At 38.6% G+C, this 20,070-nt stretch overlaps 2 protein-coding genes, 4 non-coding genes and 1 pseudogene across 7 annotated transcripts in view; 1 reads left to right on the forward strand and 6 right to left on the reverse strand.

Moving 5' to 3' along the window:
* Nucleotides 1-815: 815 nt before the first annotated feature.
* Nucleotides 816-5,250, reverse strand: RPL4 (ribosomal protein L4). The gene is made up of 10 exons (XM_077128282.1): nucleotides 5,170-5,250; nucleotides 3,863-4,034; nucleotides 3,561-3,667; nucleotides 3,211-3,349; nucleotides 2,612-2,736; nucleotides 2,251-2,380; nucleotides 1,814-1,970; nucleotides 1,440-1,523; nucleotides 1,191-1,311; nucleotides 816-1,105 (listed from the first exon to the last, which is right to left on the reverse strand). The coding sequence occupies exons 1-10, from the start codon at nucleotides 5,170-5,172 to the stop codon at nucleotides 887-889; spliced, it is 1,257 nt and encodes a 418-aa protein (XP_076984397.1). The 5' UTR covers nucleotides 5,173-5,250; the 3' UTR covers nucleotides 816-886.
* On the reverse strand, nucleotides 2,125-2,194 carry LOC143656648 (small nucleolar RNA SNORD18). Its single transcript, XR_013162555.1, has one exon. It is a non-coding gene; the product is annotated as a small nucleolar RNA SNORD18 (small nucleolar RNA).
* Nucleotides 2,852-2,923, reverse strand: LOC143656646 (small nucleolar RNA SNORD18). Its single transcript, XR_013162553.1, has one exon. It is a non-coding gene; the product is annotated as a small nucleolar RNA SNORD18 (small nucleolar RNA).
* On the reverse strand, nucleotides 3,409-3,507 carry LOC143656650 (small nucleolar RNA SNORD16). Its single transcript, XR_013162557.1, has one exon. It is a non-coding gene; the product is annotated as a small nucleolar RNA SNORD16 (small nucleolar RNA).
* On the reverse strand, nucleotides 3,743-3,814 carry LOC143656649 (small nucleolar RNA SNORD18). Its single transcript, XR_013162556.1, has one exon. It is a non-coding gene; the product is annotated as a small nucleolar RNA SNORD18 (small nucleolar RNA).
* A 237-nt stretch (nucleotides 5,251-5,487) lies between the features above and the next one.
* Nucleotides 5,488-20,070, forward strand: part of ZWILCH (zwilch kinetochore protein) — a 57,504-nt gene continuing 42,921 nt past the window's right edge. Inside the window, exons 1-3 of one of the 2 annotated variants that reach the window (XM_077128284.1) lie at nucleotides 5,488-5,714; nucleotides 7,671-7,722; nucleotides 10,026-10,121. In XM_077128284.1, coding sequence (XP_076984399.1) covers nucleotides 10,110-10,121 — 12 coding nt within the window. In that variant the 5' untranslated portion in view covers nucleotides 5,488-5,714; nucleotides 7,671-7,722; nucleotides 10,026-10,109. Of the gene's footprint in view, nucleotides 5,774-7,670; nucleotides 7,723-10,025; nucleotides 10,122-20,070 lie in introns of both variants that reach the window. The other variant, XM_077128283.1, reaches the window with a different exon arrangement.
* Nucleotides 10,657-12,983, reverse strand: LOC143656293 (ATM interactor pseudogene; annotated as a pseudogene).

Raw genomic sequence — 20,070 nt, forward strand, 5'->3', positions numbered from 1 at the left:
ATACACAAAAAGAAATGCTAGCAAACTGTAATGCGGTGCCTTAATATGCTGATTTGACTAATTCTCAAAGTTCATTACACCTCTACTTTAGAAACGCTGTTAAACTTACGTGACAGTGACTGCCACTCAAGGCAGCCTGCCAGTGGAAGATATTTTGTCAGCCCAGGCACTAGACCCAAGCATTTGACAAAAGCAGAGTTAAAGGCTAATTCTAGGTGTCCAATCTTGCTCTCGCCGCTCCCACCTGAAGGCCCCTAACTCTTTTCCAAGTACGATTTGCAGTGATAGGTACAAGATATAGGAATTAACCTACCTATAGCAATTTTGGGTCATTTCTGAAATACCACATTTCATCAACACATTCGCACCCTGTACTAAAAGTGGTTTAGAAAAAAACACTTCTGGCTTACCTTTCACACCAGACATCAAAATATTAAATACAGGGGCAAGCATTCCTTTATCAACTGTATGACCAGTCCGTTTTTAACAAATGACCACACTAATGCAAATTTACAATTCTGCCCTCTTGTGGTTACTTTAAGGCATCAAATCTTCATGTAATTTTACCCAGTTTACCTGTTTGTGGCTGAATTTCTACAGCTTTTTATCATCTTTTCCAAAGCAAGTCCTGTAACCATCTATTTCTGAAGACAACTGGTATTTATAAATGGGTTTTATGTATGTTACCCCTTCTCATTCAATCTGCATGGATTCAGAATGCATGAATCCAAGCCTGCATTTTATACCCGACTATAAAACAGAATGGAAGGACTGCAATTAACAAGTTTCACACAAATACTATTTCTCACTGCCTCTTTGATCTGAATGTGGTCTTTATTCAAAATAATGTGGCCAAAATGATTTTGAGTTTTATGGAGTAAGCAGTTTAGACAGCAGGCTTCTTTTCTTCTGTGGCAGGTTTCTTTTCTGCTGGCTTCTTGGCGGAGGCAGCCTTCTTTCCCAAAGGCTTCTGCTTCTGGGGCTTCTTCTTAACACCAGCAGCCTTCTTCCCTTTCTTCCCCACAACAGGCTTTTTGCCTGGAACCCCTTTCGCATCTGATTTGGCCTCTAGTGCTGCTGCAGCTTTATCCACCCTGAGTTTATGCTACAAAACAATTAGGAGAATGTAAGAATTAAATCTTTCTAGAAACTTTACTTATCAGTAATATAAATATAAAATCATCATTTACATTTCTGGCCTGGCGAAGAATGGTGTTTCGGCGCATGGTCTTTGCATATGGGTTCAGTTTCAACATGATTCTCAGATTTTTCAGTGGATTCTTCTTTAGGACTCTGCGATGAATCTTTTTGCTGTAAAAAGGTGGACATCTTATTTGAACCGCTGTAGTATATTCTGAGTTCTGTCAAACAACTACCTTTTATAGTATTAAAGATGGGGGTAGGCATAATGAACTTATTATGATTGTCTTAAATTTTACCGTGGTGCTCGGAGGGCTCTTTGGATCTCTGGGCTTTTCAAAATTCTGCTAAGGTCTGTATTCATCATCTTGTGCATGGGAAGGCTGAAGGAAAAAAGGGGGAAAGGTTGCCAGGGATACACAAATTCCAATTCCTCAAGCAATAGACCAGAAAATAAGACTTTTTAAAAAATCATTTACGCTCCCCAAAATACTGTCAAAATTTTCATACTATGTGGACCAAATGAGGTAGAATCTCACCACCACAGAATATCACCTTCTGCACTAAGATGAAAGGTTCCAAAATGAATCATTATTTAGAAACTACGCAAACCAATTGTGAATATAAATATCCATACCTGTTTTCAAAATATAAATCAATATGAAAAACTCACTTGTAGTCACTCTTTAGAGAGGCAGCTTTACGCCAAGTGCCATACAGGTCATCCAACTTGCGGAAAGCACTTTCAGTCCAAATGCAGAAACGTCCCACATGCCCACCAGGAGCAAGTTTCAAAATGTTCAGCTTGCTTACATTAAGCAGAGTAATTCCTTTTAAAAGTAAAGGAGAATTAAGAAGCCTGTATTTGAACAGAACACAACCCATCTTTATGGTCTACTGGCTACATAAGGCACCTGAGATATAATTAGCACTTCAACCTGCTCAATCTTACTTTCAACCTTCAACGGTGCCCTCATTCAGCCAAGAATCAGAACTTCCACAAAATCATGTGTTTCAGAAACATGGACCATAAGGTGGAATCTCATCACAATAAAAGCTGAGTAAGTATGCATAATAGAAGTGATTAAAACATCTAAGCAGTACAATTACCAGGGATGTTTCTGAAGGCCTTGATGATACCATTGTCCTCATTATAGATGATGCATGGTCCCCTGCGCTGTATGCGACGACGGTTTCTCATTTTACCCTTGCCAGCTCTCATCCGCTGAGAAGCATAGACCTACAAAGCAATATTCACTAACGACGTGCTTCCTTCAGATCTTCAAAGCTAATTCCACTTTACAGACTAAACCAAGGCACATATAATGGCCTTAAAAAGCCGTCAGTATTTAAACTCAAACCAATCTGGATTCTGACTCCTCACTCTTATTCAATAAGGCTTAGCAATTATGTTGTCCTTCATGCTTATCTTACTTAGGACTACCAAATTATATGCACTCCCTGAACCCACCTTTTTGATATCATTCCAGGCCTTGAGTTTCTTAAGAAGCAAAACAGCCTCCTTGGTCTTCTTATAGCCTTCAACTTTATCTTCGACCACCAAAGGAAGTTCAGGAACTTCCTCAATACGATGACCTGATAAAACCAATCCAACACTTACCTGGTTACTCTGAACTTTTTGTAAAATTAACAAAGCATTTATATAAGATTTATTTTATGCAACTCACAAAAACACAACTATACAACCTGCAAAGTCAGAATTCCCACAAATATCATGTGTTTCAGAAACACGGACCAATACAGTGGAATCTCATCATTTTGACAGTTAAATACAAATGGGGTGGGGGATCTGAGGGGGAGTTCAAGTAGGAAGGTTTATAATATGGCCAATTTGTTAGATTAAGGTAGCTTGAGCTTTTAGGAAAGGGAAAGCTAGTCATGTCCATGAAAAAGCTTATACAAGAATCTACAGTCCTAGAACAGTGTCATCCAACAGACAATCTGGGATAAGTACAATTTAAAAAGACAGTTATAGACATGAACAAAGAGTTTCAGGTGAAGGAGAACAGAACTGTTTGTACCAGCCCTATGATACAAATTATCACACACCTTTAGACATGACCAGTGCTGGTAAGGCTGAAGCAGCCAGGGCAGAGCAGATGGCATATCGCTTCTGCGTTGTGTTTACTCTTCGGTGCCATCGACGCCATGTTTTGGTTGGTGCAAACATGCGGCCTCCACGACACATCTATTTTCCCAGTTTAAGAATTAAATTTCTCAAATCTTAAGAATTAAAAAGCTTTGTCCTGCTCAGGAAGAATTTTCGTCAACCTTCTGTACCAGCTTACTGACAGCAGGCAACTGTCACTGACAACAGGGTAAGACGCAAATTACAACATCATTGCAAGCAAAGCTTTCTAATCTCAAAATTGCCCCCACACTTTAAGAAAAGAGGATACATTTCCAAAAGCACCCTGGCCAGATCGGTGAGTCCCACCACCTCGAACTCTGGGAATTCGAGCCACAGCTCTGCCAGTGCCCCAGGACTCAGCACTGGTTTGATGACCTAAAATTGGGATAAAATGACAAGCTTTAGCTACTCAATCTTACCAATCTATGACTATTATGCATGGCAGCAAACAGCATCAGAACATTCAGGAAAATCATATGGTTCAGAAACACGGACCAACGAAGTGTAATTTCATCACTACTGTAAAAGCAGCCCCCAAATACCAATTTGTAGAAGAATCTAAATTTATACCTGCTAACTCACTGACAGCATAGGGCTGTCTGTTGTTTTTCCGCAAGTTGGTGTGAACAAAGTTCACAATATCCGGTCTAATGGGAGCCTTGAATACAGCAGGCAAAGTAACATTTTTGCCAGATGATTCCCCCTTTTCAGAGTACACCGATATCAATGGGCGAGCACACGCCTTGGGAAAAAAGAAAAGATGTATTAGCAAGCACTGTCACCAGAAACACTCTTTTCAAGTATGAATCGTACCATTAAATGCTCAGTTATAGAAGACTGAGTTAAGCAAGAAACATGTAAAGCCAAAACACTAAAAGGAAAGCTAACCTATCAATACACCAAGTGGTCTACTAAATTCAATAACTTTCTCACATTTGCAGATCACTTAGAATCTGAAGTCCTGCCACATAATTTATCATTTTCAGAGAATGGTTTACACACAACACTCAAAGTAGCCTTACAAAGCACAATCATACCGTAAGGTTTCAATGTTGTTCAATGGCACCTCCTAATTTCTTTCACCCTCCTCCCCCAATTGTCAGCAAAACTTGTCTACCAGGATTCGACTCATTCAAACTTCCATCCTTGCCTTCCCCCACTCGTTTACTGAACCACTGTCTCCGTAATTCTCTACGTTCACGGCAGTCACTGCCATCGAGCATTAGTTTACCATACTGTTAAAAGGCTGGGATACAAATATTTAGGTGACATGGGACAGAACGACTAAGCGAAGAGAACAGGAGGTTTTATAGAGAGAATTCCTAAACTAGGCAGAGACGAGCTTTCCAAAATGAAAAAAATACCACAAGGACAATAACAAAAAAAAGGTGGAAGAACAAGTTAATTGGGTTGAAAAAAAAAAAAGAGAACCCCTTCAAAACGTAGGAAAAAAAACTTTGCCAAGCAGTACCTGGAGATGCAAAGCCCAAAACTGACACAGCTTTCTCTTACTGCTCCATGTCCCGATTCGTTCTTAACCTGTATTTCTTGATAACTTCAAAACCTAAAGTTTGCGGCGGAACCCAAGATACCTAGGACCCAAGTAAAACTAGAACCCCAAAGGCCCCTCCACGGCTGAGAGATAACCGGTGGCCTGGGTTGCTTCTCGGGGTGATCTGGGCCGGGACGCCCACGTTGCCTCTAAAATGGCTGCCATATCGCCACACAACTCACTTAACCGAAGTGAGGTGTCTTTGGCCCTCATCTCTTTCCCCACTTTGCCTACTCTCCCATAGACTTTATCATCCGAACACCCACTTCTACCGTGCTGGGGAAAGAGATGAGGAAACACACCAGCCGACAGAATTTCGACTCACCATGGCGGGGAGAGGAGAGGGCCACACTCCCCTCAACCCGGCGGCTCCCACAGGAAAAGGAAGTGCCTACCACAACCTCTCTATATGTATCCTTCGTCTAGCCACCCCCCCACTCTACGCCTCCTCAGAACTAACCAGAAAGCACAAAATATCTCCCTATCACTATATATAAATTAAAAACAGCACACTTTTTTTTGTATATTTGAGTATTATGGCAATCATTGTCTTTCGAATCCAATAATAGTGCTTAGAAACTGGGGACTCCTTTTTGCGGAATAATCCGCGAAAGGAATGACGAACATCTCGCGAGATTAAGCAACTTCCCCTCAGCTACTACGCTTATTTTAATTTTTATCCGACAAGAATGGAATATCATTGGGATAGGAAAAATTGTTGCACCCATTAAAACACAAGTTTAACTTTTCGGACAAACGGAACTTATTGGAGAGGAAAAAGTAGTACCGGCAGAGCGGGGTCATGACCTCATGCGTCGCGAGACTGGCGCGTAGTTCATTTCGGCGGTTCCCGACTTGATCTCTGACTGGGTAGGGATGTGGTCGCGAGTTAATCGAGCTGCTGAGGAGTTATATGCTCGCCTTCTGCAGTGAGTCGTGGCTGGTCCCTACTTTTTGGCTGGGGTTCTAGGATATCACTTCTTCCCCTGGGTGTCGGATCCTTGCCCGGAGCCTCTCGCCACAGCCTTGGGGATTAGGACCTTGCCGCTTCTCGGCGGCGCGTATTTTACAGTCAGTTTTCCTGGGGAGAAGCTCAGGTCATATCAGGAGCACTAGTGTTGGGTTGTCCTTGTGGGGACTTGCGTGCAGTCTCATTTAGGAGAAATATTTGTATGTTATCAAAACGAGGTAAAAGGTAGCAAGTTTTCCAGGAGGAGGTTTCTCAGTTCTGATGATGCACACAATGTGTGGTATGTAGAGACCCCCTCCGAAGATGTGGAAAACTAGGTGTTGTTATCCTTCACCTGTTGCCTTACCTTTAGAATTGAAATATACTGTTATTGTCTACTCAAGATAGTTACCAGTGAGTTACAACTGTAACGCTAACGTGATGGTGTATTGGCTTTGAAAAGCACCTATATTATACTGTGCTCCAAGACTTCATTTTATTTTTAGAGTGAAATATTTTAAGTAGTAGCAAGGGGTGGCCTTCTAGTTCTACATCCTATCTGAAAATGCTTGCATTTAATCCAGTGGCTTTCAAATTTGAGCGCGCATCAGAATCATCTGGAAGCTTGTCAAAACGCAGATTGGCTGGACCGCGCTTTCAGAGTTTCTGATTTTCTAGGTCTGGGGTGGGGCCTACGAATTTGACTTTCTAACAGATTCCTGGTGAAACCGATGCTGCTGGTCTAGGGTTCGCACTTTAAGAACCACTGATCCAGTCTCATCCACTCTTTTCTTAAATAGCATACTTTTATGTTCTTTTTCTTTTTTAATAGCGTATTTTTAATTGTCTTTTTTTAAAACTAATAATGTCTTGGGCATCATTTATTATGAAAACCGAAAGAGCTATCTCGTTTATAAATACTTCATTCTATAATAGATGTATGTTTATTTAACCAGGCCCTTATTGATGCTTCTATACAACTCAATGATATAGAGCCTTGCATTGCCAATTTATTGCATGAATGTTAGTTTATCTCTCTAGTTGTAAACACCAAAAGTCTCTCTCTTTTTTCTTACATGTCTGACAATGCTTGTATATCCAGCTGCTTATTGGTAATTTCCAAACTCATTAAGTACTAATTTTGTAGGAATAGTTCATAAAGATTGAGAGGGACTAGATGCTTCCGTTTTAGCCATAGAATTCTAAAACTGGGGATCTTTACATAATTTGTCTGTGGTTACCCATTAATGACATGCCAGATCAGATGACAATAATTTTTACATTTTTATATTAATTGGTGATGCGTTAAAAAAAAAAGGCAAGAGTAGAGTCAGGCAAAGTAATTTTCTGTTACCTCTGAGAAACAGTTGTACCCAATTGTTGACAGTAGTCTGCCAATCATCACAGGTGGTGTTGGGTTTTTTTTAAATATTTTTATTGAGATATCGTCACACACATACAGTTCATCCAAAGTATACAAACAGTGGCTCACAATATCATCACATAGTTGTGTATTCAACACCATGATCCTTTTTAGAACATTTGCATCACTCTGGAAGAGATAAAAAGAAAAAACTCATACATCCCAAACCCCTTCACATTGACTACTAGTATTTCAATCTACCCATTTTTTTTTACCCCTTATGTCCCCCCTATTATTTTTTTGTCCTTATTTTTTCTAAAAAAAAAATCCTAATACACCTATTTGTCTTCTTTCCCTCTCTCCAACTATGCCTTAGGACTTCCATTAATACCAGAATATTTTGTTTTTGTTTTTCTACTGGTGTTATCAGAAATAAAGTGATGACTAATCCCTTAGTTTAAATAATGGAACAGATACTGTAACTCTATTTTTTACGTATGGTTCTGCATTTCAGAGAATTTGATGAAGAAAAGAAAGGAAGCTGCAAAGAACCATTTGTCTATGAGGTATAAATACTTTATTTGATTTTTAAGCACAACTTGATAATGCTAAAATTGTGGGTTTTCTAAAGTCAAGTTTATTGAGGTTAATTTTCATACCTTTAGAATTCATGCTTTCGAGGTACCGTTCCAGGAGTTTGGACAGATGTATTCAGTTGTGTAATCACCTTCATGATCAGAATATAGGACATTTCTAACACTGCTAAAAATGTTTTTCTGTCACTCTATGGTCAACCCTTTTCCCCAGTTCCAGCCCCTATCAACCACTAATCTGTTTTCTGTCTCTATATTTTTGTCTTCTATAATGTCAAATGAATAAAATCTCACAATATTGTTTTAGTTTACTGGCTGCTAAAGCAAATACCGTGCAATACAATTGGTTGGCTTAAACAACAGGAATTTATTGGCTCATGGTTTTGAGGTTAGGAGAAGTCCAAAATCAAGGTATCATCAAGGCAATGCTTTCTTCCAGAAGAATGGTGGTCTGGGTAGGACTGGCTACCAGTTATCCCTGGTCCTTGGCCTTTCTGACTCAGCAGTGTATCCGGCAACCTCTCCTGGCTTCTTGGTTCCATTGACTTCCCACTTCTGGCTTCCCTCTCTTTCTGGCCTTCCCTGTAAGGTCATCAGTTACAGAATTAAGAACCATCTGTTAAGGACCTCCTATGCCAGTCCTATCAATATCCTGACTTCCCACTTAACCTTTTTTAAACACAATATGCTTTTCAACCTTGAAAATAAGTATTAAAGTTTAATTACTTTCCAATTTTATACTATTTATGAAAATTAACAATTGGCTTAAAGAGTTGCATTTAAATTCTTAGAATAATAAATTATAGAATAGTTTAGAGAGTGTCCTTTTCCCCTTAATTAGAGAGTTAAGGTATTAATTTAAATTATTTATTGAATATCTAATACATGCTAGATGTTCCATAGGTAAACTCCAAATTGTTGGGGAGAAAAAAACCTACATCCATAAAACAACTCGCAAACTAAAATGAATTATATAGTAAAAGACATGTTAGCTGGGGGGGAATTAGTCATAAATGATAACGGTTAATATCTTTAATATATAAAAAACTTAAAAATCAATAGAAAAATAGGCAAGGACATGAATAAGCAATCACAGAGACAAAAAACAAATATAATTTTCACTCATCATCTGAATTCTTGCTACTTGATACCAGAAGCTTAAGAACCTAGTAGATTAGAGTAGTGCAGTATTCCCTGCTCTCGGGACTTTGTGTCTAAATGCTTCAATATCCAAACTAAGAAATCAAATACATTAGAGACTTCACCTTCATTATGATTAAACAAATGATAATTAAACAATAATGTGCTACTTTCTTTTTTTTGCTACGAAATAATAAAACTAAGCAATGAAAATATTCAATATGTTGAACTAAGTGATTGGAATGTGAATATATAGATATGAAATATTTGAAAGGAAGTTTTGCAAAGTCATTGTGATTTTAGGTATTCGTCTTAAGAAAATTGAAGAGCTTGATAATTCAGTTCAATCTTCAGTTGTTTATTATAGTGTATAATTGTGTACCTAAATTAGTGTACCTAAATGTTGAACAATATGGAATTAGTTATATGATGATAGAGTCATGGTACCAAACTATCAAAAAATATTTAATAACATGAAATGAGGTTCCTGGCATTTGAGATTATTAGAATGCTCTGTTTTTATTAAATAAAATCTGGTCTAGATACCTGAATAACAGATGCCTTTCAATTTAAGTAGATTGATTTGTATGCCCAGAAAAAGATCTGGAAGAATATCCAACCAGAATAATAACAGTAGTAATGATCTCTGGGTAATAGAATTACAAGTGATTTTTTTTTATTTGTTTTAGCTATCTTTTATTTTCAAACTTTTCTACAGTAAATATGTATTTCACTTTTAGTAGAAAAAGATATATCATTCCTAAAACTGTTTAAAAGCTGTGAATTTCATAGAACAATTAGAAGAAAGGATAGTATTTAGTAAAGTGCTAATTTTGTGGTACTTTACAGTATATGCAGTATGGTTGGAGGAAGGGGGTGTCAGTGGTATCCTAATTAAAAGAAGTATTCACCTGACAGGTTTCACTTCAGCTGGACCTTGAAGAGCTAGATTTTCTATACATGAGGAACAATGTGGGCAAAGAATAAATAAAATTTTAATTTTAAGACATTATGTCACATTCAAATTTTCTTTTCCAGTCCTTTGCATAGAACTGGTCATTATATGTTTAAATATTTGTGCAAATATGTATGCTTGCTTTACATTATATAACCTTGTCTGACATTATTTTTAACAGGCTGATGTTCAAGTGCATTTGATTAGCAAAGGTCAACCAAACCCTTTAAAAAATATCCTAAATGAAAATGATGCAGTATTCATCATGGAAAAAGTGGTAAGTAGTACATGGGCTTTTTTGGTATTTAATTCTAGGTGACCAAATTTGATTCCTTGGAAATAATCTAGGATGTACTCTTATTTTTCCAGCATTTTAGTGAAAAGTCGTTCTTGATCCTTTTAAGAATAAAAGTGCTGTCCAATAGGAATATAATGTGAGCCACATATGTAATTCTAAATTTTCTGGTAGCCTCATTAAAAAAATTTAAAAAGAAGCAAGTGAAATTAATTCTCAAAATTATCATATAATAAAATTGACTTTTTTCTTCTGGTGCTCAGTTTTATGAATTTCAAAACATGTAGATTCTCATAATCACCATGACAATCAGGATACAAACCTGTTCTCTTATCCAAAAAAACTCCTTTTTTTTTTTTACATATTTTATTGTGAGATATAAGATATATGCAAAAAAGCAATAGGTTCTAAAGTACAATTTTTTTTAGATCAGCATCATGCACTTTATAATACACTCACATTTATACACAAATTTCATATTTACAAGTACAAAAGGCAAAGAGAACCACAAAGAATCTAGACAACTGCAGTCAATGGTTAATACTATTGTCCCTGATCCCCATTTTCTAAATCCAGAAGAAAGCTGTAAATGCCATCCTGCATGAGGACTTCAATTTTAAAAGTTGAACACTGTGTGTAGTTCTGCACACGTCTGGGTTTCCACGGAACTGAACTGAGACTCCATCGTGTTCTAGGCCAAATCAGCCAGAAGGAAATCATCCCTGGCTGTTTCAGTTTCATTGCTGGTGAAAAACAAACTCCCTAGGGTTTCAAACCAGAATTCATGGTCTGTATTTCTGTACTGTTCAAACCGAACCTTGCTTTCTAGAGCAGATAGGTTTTTAGAGGAAATCACTTCTGTTTGGGTTTCTGTGTCAGATGAATCATTGCCCATGGAAAAGCTGGAGTGTTTCAGAAGACTTCCCAGAAGCAAATGAGGGCTACTGTCTAAAAAGAAGTTTAAGTCTGTCTGTGTCTGTGTATCAAACATTTCAAGGCGCAAGAAGTTAGCATTTCCCCTACAACTGTAGTACTGAGCAGAGTTGTCTGCAAGTAAAAAGTTGGTTTGGGTCTCTGTGTCCAGGTATTCCAAGACTGGTTCAGTGTTCATACTGCTAAGTTCACTCTCTTCCATTTGAGCTGGATATTTGAGACTGAAAAGAACTCTTCAATCTCAAACTCTATCTCAGAATTGTGAGTTGAGCCACATGAGAGCTGGGTGTTGGGTTCAGTGCTTGTGTCAGACAAAACACTGCGATTATCCAATGTCTGATCTGGCAGGTTACTTGACAAGATGTTTTCTAAATCACTTAATCTATGGTTTGGGTCTGAGTATCTGTCATGTTTTGTGAAGGAAGTATACTGTTCTGCTTACTGAAGTTTATAATTGGTGCAGATTTCTCAATATCTTGATTTAAAGTCTTAGGGTTGTTCTGAGATAGCAAACCATGAATTATAATCTCTCCTATCAAACTGTTGCTTATAATATTGTCTATAGAAACCCTGTATGAAGACTGGACATTTTCAAAAATGTCTCCACATTACAGCTTGGTTCATGTGTACTGGGTCATCTGTGGAACTTTACACTCCACTAGTTTGAGTTTCTCCGGAGATACCACCTGACTGAAAACAAACATCTGAAAAAGCATCAGGCTGTGCAGCTATAGATGAAGTTACTTTAGAACTGGGTTACAATGTTTGGGTACGGACATTAATGGGAAGTGAAACTTGAGAACCGAATGTCAAATCAGGTTGAGAACAAGATGATGCAGAGGAGTCTGGGGAAAACCACTGTGCAGAAGGCCTGCAGCTTGGTGGTGCATAAGACAGATCTCTCTGCATATTGATGGAAGACATGCTGTTTTCTGACATGTGTTCCCTAGTTGTTATAAAGTAGTACCCAAGTTCATTGTAACACCTGTGCTAATTACATCAACAGCAGCGGGAGTCACAATTTTTTGGAGAGGCAGGGTCTCCCTAAGAGAGCAAGCCTCTGAATGGAGGCCGAGGATCAGGGTTCCTATGGACAAGGGAAGTGGGTGAACGGTGCCTATGGCAGAGCTCTGATGATCCACACCCACTACCACAGGCTGGCTGAGGAGTCGGCTGTAGTAGGCACAAAGACAGGCATAGAGAAAACTGCATAACAGGCAATTCAACCAAAGCCACTTTGGGCTTTGGTAAAAACAACTTCTGAGGATATCTAGGAGGTATTGTAAGAGTCTACTTTCTGACATTAGCGTTGTAGTAGTCTTCAGAGGAAGCTACTAACTTTGTTTCTGAAGTGTCTAGTTCTTGTGTGTCTGGTATAGAGGTTGGTTTATCGAGCGGTGATTCAATTGTCCTTTTTGACAACCTCTCGTTGTCCGTGGAGTTCATTTTCCTTTTCTTACTAGGTGGATCCCTGTGCTGAGCAGGGTTCTCATAGTCAGTTCAGTAGATGTGTGACTGCAAAGCAGTTGTGCTGGTGTAAGGACAGCCGCTTGTACATTGGAAGATCTTGCCACAATCCTCTGCATGTCTTTTCAGATCCTATTCAGTAACATAAGAATTGCTGCACTTACTACATTTATGCTTCTTTTCAACATGCATTTTCATAAAATGCTGTTTTACAAGAGAGAATTGAGAAAATGGTCTGTTGGGACCTCTAGGGCATCCTTTAATTGGACAACAGTAGAATTTTGGTACAGTTTTCAAATCTTTCCTTATAGTTAGATTTACTCTGCTGTTCTGCAAGCAGTGGCTCTTGACCAGGTGCGTGTTAAGCACTGGGCTGTTGGGCAGGATCTTGCTGCAGCTGCACGTGATGCACAGGATGATGGTGCTCATGGCCTGGTACAGCACGTTCACTGATGGCTGGATCAGCAACAAGGTAGGCAGGGCTGGAGCTGCGGGATGCTGCCTTGCCGCTGTGGGCCGTGGCCAGCTGTCCCTCCGCTGTTGCGGGGAACCCCACGGCCTGAGGTGACTGTGGCTTCCCTCACAGCAGCCAGATGGCTGGGGCCCCGAGCATAGAGCTGCCAGCTCTGCCACCATTGCTGCCTCAGAAGCTGCTGTGGCTCCCTAAAGTACAATTTTAACAAGTAGCTATAGAACAGGTTTCAACGTTTGATATGGGTTATGGTTCCACAATTTCAGGTTTTGCCTTCTAGCTGCTCCGAGACACTGGAGATTAAAAAAAAATAGCAGTGTAACAAGTCATAATCATTTGTTAAATCCCAACTTCTCTGTTATAGCTCCTCCTTCTCCTTTGATCCTTCTCCCAGTCTTTAGGGATGTTTGGGCTATGCCCATTTTAACTTTTTCATATTGAAAAGGGGTATCAACAGTATGAGATAGGGGAATGGAACTGGTTGGTATTCTTGGAGAGACTGGCACCTCTGGGTTTCAGGACTTATCTGGCCTAGGAACCATCTGAAGGTTTTAGGTTTCTGAAAAGTAAACTTTGTGTGTGAAACTTTTGTAGAATCTCAGATTGAGCCCTGGGTGTTCTTGAGGGTTAACAGGAATGATGCAATTTGGGGGTTAGCAAATGATGGCAATTAGCACTATCTAACTAAAGCTTACTTAAGAGATGCCTCCATAATAGCCTCTATTTGAGCTCTCTTAGCTGCTGATACCTTATTTTGTTACATTTCTTTTCCCCTTTTGGTCAGGAAAGCATTGTCAATCCCTCAATCCCTCTATGACAGGGACAGACTCATCCCTGGGTGTCATGTCCCATGTTGTCAGGGAGACTTTCATTCCTGGATGTCAAGTCCCACCTTGAGGGGAGGGTAATGATTTACCTTGTAGAGTTGTGTTAGAGAAAGAGAGGGGCTACATTTGAGCAACAGAAGAATTTTCCTGGAATCAACTCTTAGGTAAATTATAGGTAGTCTTAGCTTCTCTGCTATAAAAATAAATTTCTTGAGGGCAAACCTCAAAATCAAGGTGGTTTGTTCCTGGGTTTTGGCACCCAAAAGAACCCAAACAAACCAAAAAAAGAAATCAAGGGCTTGGCCTGTTTTCTTGGGAGTCCCTAATGTTTGAGCATGTACACAGGTTTTCCCAGGTGGAAAATTTTAGTAGTTTGATGTTTTTACTCTAGTCCCTCAAGGGACTCTATCAACACTTTCTAATTATCAGCCCACCATAGTTTGGGATATAGCCAAGTATTGCATTAAGCTTTGCAGAACTATAAGACCTCATTCCTGTTCTGGGCTCCATACGTTTGGGTTGTTTAAATGAGCTATCCAGACAGGTTTATTTAGAAAATTACAGAAAATTTAGGTTCTAGACACAATAAACCTCTCTGACTTTGGTCTCATACAATAGGTGAAAGGATGATAGTGATCTACCATTCTTTGCCCTATAGATCAACCCTTTGAAGTAGTTTGTGCAAGAACTTATAGTTGTTGAGTTAATTGGTGGGATACACTAAAAAAACTCCTTTGTGCTATTCCTTTAGAATCATCCTAACCCCTGGCAACCACTGAATGTTTTTACCTGTAGTTTTGTCTTTTCAAGAATATTGCATAAATGGAAGCATACTTTTGTAACCATTTAAGTCTGGTTATACTCAAATAACCAGAATGTTATTTGAGTGTTACGCTAAATAACAAATAACATTTTAGCCAGTATAATTACATATAATATAATTTATTATAATTCCTTTGAGTATAATGCCTTTAGGATTCATCTGAGTTGTGTGTATATCAATAGTTCATTCCTTTTTATTGCTGAATAGTGGTCTCTGGTTTAGAAATACCAAAGTTTATTTACCTATTTATGCTTTGAGGGTTGTTTGCATTATTTCCAGTTTTTGGCAATTAACACTAGAGCTACTACAACTATCCTCGTATGGGTTTTTGTATGAATATGTTTTCATTTCTCCATAGTAAATACCTAGTAGGTTTGCTGGATTTGAAATTAATTAATTTTTTTTTTTTTTTTTTTTTGCGTGGACAGGTACCGGGAATTGAACCCAGGTCTCTGGCATGGCAGGTCAGAACTCTGCCTGCTGAACCACCATGGTCCACTCTGAAATTAATTTTAATAGTTTTTTTCATTTACTCTAATATGACTCAGATATTATTTCAACATGTAATTAGTATAAAATTATTAGTGACATTTTAAATTCTTTTTTTTCACACAGTATCTTTGAAATTTGGTGTGTATTTTGCATCTCAGTTTGGGCTAGTCACATTTCTAGTGCTCAGTAGTCACATATAGCTAGTGACTACTGTACTGGACACACAGCATAAGTAGCTGTGACTAATAAAGCTTAATTTTTGTTTGTTAAATAACGAGACTACCTCTTATTTTTGTACAGCGCTTTGCAATTACAGCTGTAAACCTTTTTGTTTTCATTATGGTAACTGTTTTGGTACAGCAATTTTAGTGATTTTTACTGGGTTTATTGAGCGTTGTTAGAGCTGTCACATTATCCAGTGGCATTGGAGCCAGGGCCTGTTCCATTGGTTATAGAGCCTTCATAAGAATAGGCCCTGATATGGGAAAGTGGATTTTACATCAGAAGGAGCACCTCTGTTTATCTTAGAACTTCATACTATCTATAACAACACTGTAATGAATGAACAAGTTACTTTATGTGTTTTCTGTATTAAAGATGTATTATTACTGTTTATCTATGATGAATGGGTGCTTGAAAAGCATTATAGATGAATTATGGACTTGAATTCAGACTTTTGTTATCAGATAAAGGGAAAATGTAGTAGAGCAAAAGATAGAAAACTTAAGGTCAGATAAAGCCAGTTTATCTTGGAAAAGGTAAAGATGAGCAGAGGGAATTTGTGGAAACCTTGGTTGGATACTAGGTAGAATAGAGCTTGAAATTTTGAGGGATAACTTGCAGTAAGGCCCTGCCATTTTTGAAAGGAAAACAAATAAACATTTATTTCTGCAATGATTGAGAGCTTAAAGTATGAAATTTGGGTCGATGGAATATTAAAAAGTACAACAGTGGGAAAAAATAACATTTCTAGGAACTGTTTGGAGAGCCAGACTTGGAAAAGAATAAAACCTGGAAATTTGGCAAAATAAATTAAAAGTTGAGAAAACATCTAGATATGATACCTATTAAATGTCTGGGTAGTGTACTGTCAGGAGAGCATAACTGACGAGAACTTGAGTTTTAAAGTCCAGCTAACTAAATTCCAGTATTGGCTTTATTACTTAGCAGCTATGCAGTTCTGAGCAAGTTATTTAGCTAGTTGCTACCTCAGGTTTTCCCATCTATAATACACGGATAATGGGTCTCATCTCAGGGTTTTGTGAGGAATAAATGAGAACTTAAAACAATGTCTGGTACATAGTAACGTTCAAAAAATGCAAACTCTTATAATTACCATGAACTATCAAATTTCAGCAAACGGAAAACCAGAAATAGATTGAGTCTTTTGCCTAAGCAGTTCTAGGCTGACCTTTCAAAAGAAGAGACAGGTTTCTCATTAAACTATGTCTTAATGGGTCTCAAAATTCTGTGACCGATTTTTGGTCATTGTTTCCATTTAAAAAGTACTGATTTTAAAAACTAATGTTAAAACTGCCACACAGAAGCAAATGTTTCAAAAAAAATTCCTTTCCTTCTGAAGGTTTTAGATGCATTACTATCAATAACCAGTCTTTTACTTTTAAACTTAAATAGCCAATTGAGACAAACAGTTCTGAGACTGTTCTTCCACCACTGATAAAGACTTGAGTGGCAGGTGTTAAGGGTAATAGTCATTTAGCTTTCTGAGTTTTCTGGACAGACTTGGTGACCTTGCCAGCTCCAGCAGCCTTCTTGTGCACTGCCTTGATGACACTCATAGCAACTATATGTCTCATTTTATGAATAGCAAAACCACCCAGAGGAGGATAGTCAGAGAAACTCTCAACACGCATGGGCTTGCCAGGAACCATATCAGTGACCAGATTTCAGGAATTTGGGGCCTTCTTCAAGCTTCTTGCCAGAGCAGTGATCAATCTTCTCCTTCAGCTCAGCAAATGTGGAAGCAATGTGAGCTGTGTGACAATCCAGCACAGGTGCATAGTCAGCACTGATTTGGCCTGGATAGTTTGGATAATCACCTGAGCAGTGAAGCCAGCTGCTCCCATTGGTGGGTCATTTTTTGCTGTCACCAACCTCATTGCCACAATGAACATCTTTTACTAACATGTTCTTGACATTAAAGCCCACGTTGTCCCCAGGAAGAGTTTCACTCAAAGCTAATGGTGCATTTCAACAGACTTGACTTCGGTTGTAACTTTTATTGGAGCAAAGGTGACCACCATGCCTGATTTGAGAACACCAGTCTCTGTTCGGCCCACAGGCACAATAGCAATACCACTGATTTTGTAGTCATCCTGAAGAGGCAGATGCAAGGGCTTGTCAGATGAGTAGGTGGCAGGATGCAATCCAGAGCTTCAAGCAACACGATTCCACTGGCATTGCCATCCTTAAGAGTGACTTTCCATACCTTGAACCAAGGCGTATTAGAACTTGGCTCCAGCGTGTTGTCACTATTCCAACCAGAAATTGGCACAAATGCTGCTGTGTCAGGGTTGTAGCCAAATTTCTTAACATAGGTGCGGACTTCCTTAATAATTTCCTCATATCTCTTCTGACTATAAGGTGGTTCCCTGGAATCCATTTTGTTGACACCAACTGTTAGTTGTTTCACACCCAGTATGTAAGCCAGAAGGACATGCTCTCTGGATATACCAGCTTCAAATTCACAAACACCGGGAGCAATAATCAGGACAGCACAGTCAGCCTGAAGTGTGTCTATAATCATGTTTTTAATAAAGTCTCTGTCCTGGGGCATCAGTGATGATCACATAATATTTGCTGTTCTCAAATTTTCACAGGGAAATATCAGTGGTGATACCATGCTCATGTTCACCTATTAGTTTATCCAAGACCAGACATGAAGGACCCCATTCCCATCTCAGCAGCCCCCTCCTTTTCAAATTTTTCAATGGTTCTTTTGTTGATTCCACCACATTTGTAGATCAGATGGCCAGTCATCATGAACTTGCCCGAATCTACGTGTCCAAAAACGACAGCGTTGATATGAGTCTTTTCCTTTCCCATTTTGGCTTAAGTATAGTGATGGTTTTTCACAAAACCTGTGTTCTGGTGCAAATTGTGAAAAAAGAGGATATGATCCACTTTTTCTTAATTTTTGTATATGGTGTGACATAGGTTCCATCTTTATTCTTTTGCATATGGATATTCAGTTTTCCCAGTACCATTTGTTGCTGGTACTGGAAAGAAAGATACTCTTTCCCAATTGATTGGACTTGGCACTTTTATCAAAAATGAGTTGGTCACTTCCCTCCAGCCCCTCCAATATACCTTATCTAAAAAGGTGATGTCTATATAATACGTAAGAATAATCTCCAGATAATCTCTCCACTCTGAAATCTCTCAGCCATTGACACTTTATTTTGTCTAATTTCTCTCTTCCCCCTTTTGATCTAGAAGGTTTTCTCAATCCCTGATGCTGAGTTGCAGCTCATCCTAGGATTTCTGCCCCACATTGTCAGGAAGGTTTACACCCCTGGGAGTCATGTCCCACGTAGAGATGGGAAGGGCAGTGAGTTTGCTTGTTATGTTGGCTAAGAGAGAGAGAGGTCACATCTGAGCAACAAAAGAGGTTCTCTGGGGGTGACTGTTAGGCCTAATTTTAAATAGGTTTAGCCTATCCTTTGTGGGAATAAGTTTCATATGAACAAACCCCAAGATTGAGGACTTGACCTATTGCTTTGGTTGTCCCCACTGCTTGTGAGAATATCAGGAATTCGCCACATGGGGAAGTTGAATTTTCCCCTTTTCTTGTTGTGCCCGCAAGGGGACTTTGCAAATGCTTTAAATTCACTGTTCAAATCACTCTGGGATTTATTGGGGCATCATTCCGGACGAACCTACAAAATCTCATGCCCTACTCAAGGTTCCATTTATTTATAGTGTTCAATTAAACTGCTCACGTAAGTTATATTAGGAAATGCACTAGTCAAATTATAAATTTTGTACCAAATAAACATTTTTTGCTTTAGACTTTTAAGTTCAAGTTTTAAAATATGAATTAACATCTATTTTCAACACCCTGCAATATTGACATTCCTTTGTTTTTCCTCATGCAAAATCATTTTTTAATTTGTACATTTAGTCACTATCATTGTACACTCTAGACATTCCTAGATTATGCCATCTCAGTCTTTATCATCTATTTTCTTTCTGATTTCATTTGTGCCCCCAGCCCTCCTCCCTCTATCATTCTCACATTCAGCTTCAATCAGTGCACTAGCATTGTATTACAGTTAGGTAATATTGTGCTATCCATTTCTGAATTTTTACAATCAGTCCTGTTGCACAATCTATATCCCTTCAGCTCCAATTACCCAAAATCTACCCTATTTCTATCTCCTGATAGCCTCTGTTCTTAACTGAAATTCTCCAACTTCATTCACTAACGTTAGTGCATATCAGTGAGACCATACAGTATTTGTCCTTTTGTTTCTGGCTAGTCTCACTCAGCATAATGTCCTCAAGGTCCATCCATGTTGTTACATATTTCATAATTTTATTCTGTCTTAGAGCTGCATAATATTCCATCGTATGTATATACCACACCTTCTTCAGCCACTCGTCCGTTGATGGACACTTGGGCTGTTTCCATCTCTTGGCAATTGTAAATAATGCAGCTATAAACCTTGGTGTGCAAATGTCTGTTTGTGTCCTTGCACTCATGTCCTCTGAGTAGATACCTAGCAATGGTATTGCTGGATCATATGGCAATTCTATACTTAACTTCCTGAGGAACTGCTAAACTAGCTTCCACACTGTTTGTACCATTTTACATTCCCACCAACAGTAGATAAGCATACCTCTTTCTCCACATCCTCTCCAGCATTTGTCATTTTCTGTTTTATTGATAATGGC

This window comes from Tamandua tetradactyla, chromosome 14 (genome assembly GCF_023851605.1).
Source record: "Tamandua tetradactyla isolate mTamTet1 chromosome 14, mTamTet1.pri, whole genome shotgun sequence".
Classification (NCBI taxonomy): Eukaryota; Metazoa; Chordata; class Mammalia; order Pilosa; family Myrmecophagidae; genus Tamandua; species Tamandua tetradactyla.

Bases quoted from the DNA above. Each gene is read 5' to 3' on its own strand.
- RPL4 (XM_077128282.1), bottom strand. The intron at 2,381-2,611 runs GTGGGTTCAGGG...ATTGCTTTGTAG, and splicing joins CCTGGAATGATATCAAAAAG to GTCTATGCTTCTCAGCGGAT. The intron at 1,524-1,813 runs GTGAGTTTTTCA...TTTTTCCTTCAG, and splicing joins TCTCTAAAGAGTGACTACAA to CCTTCCCATGCACAAGATGA.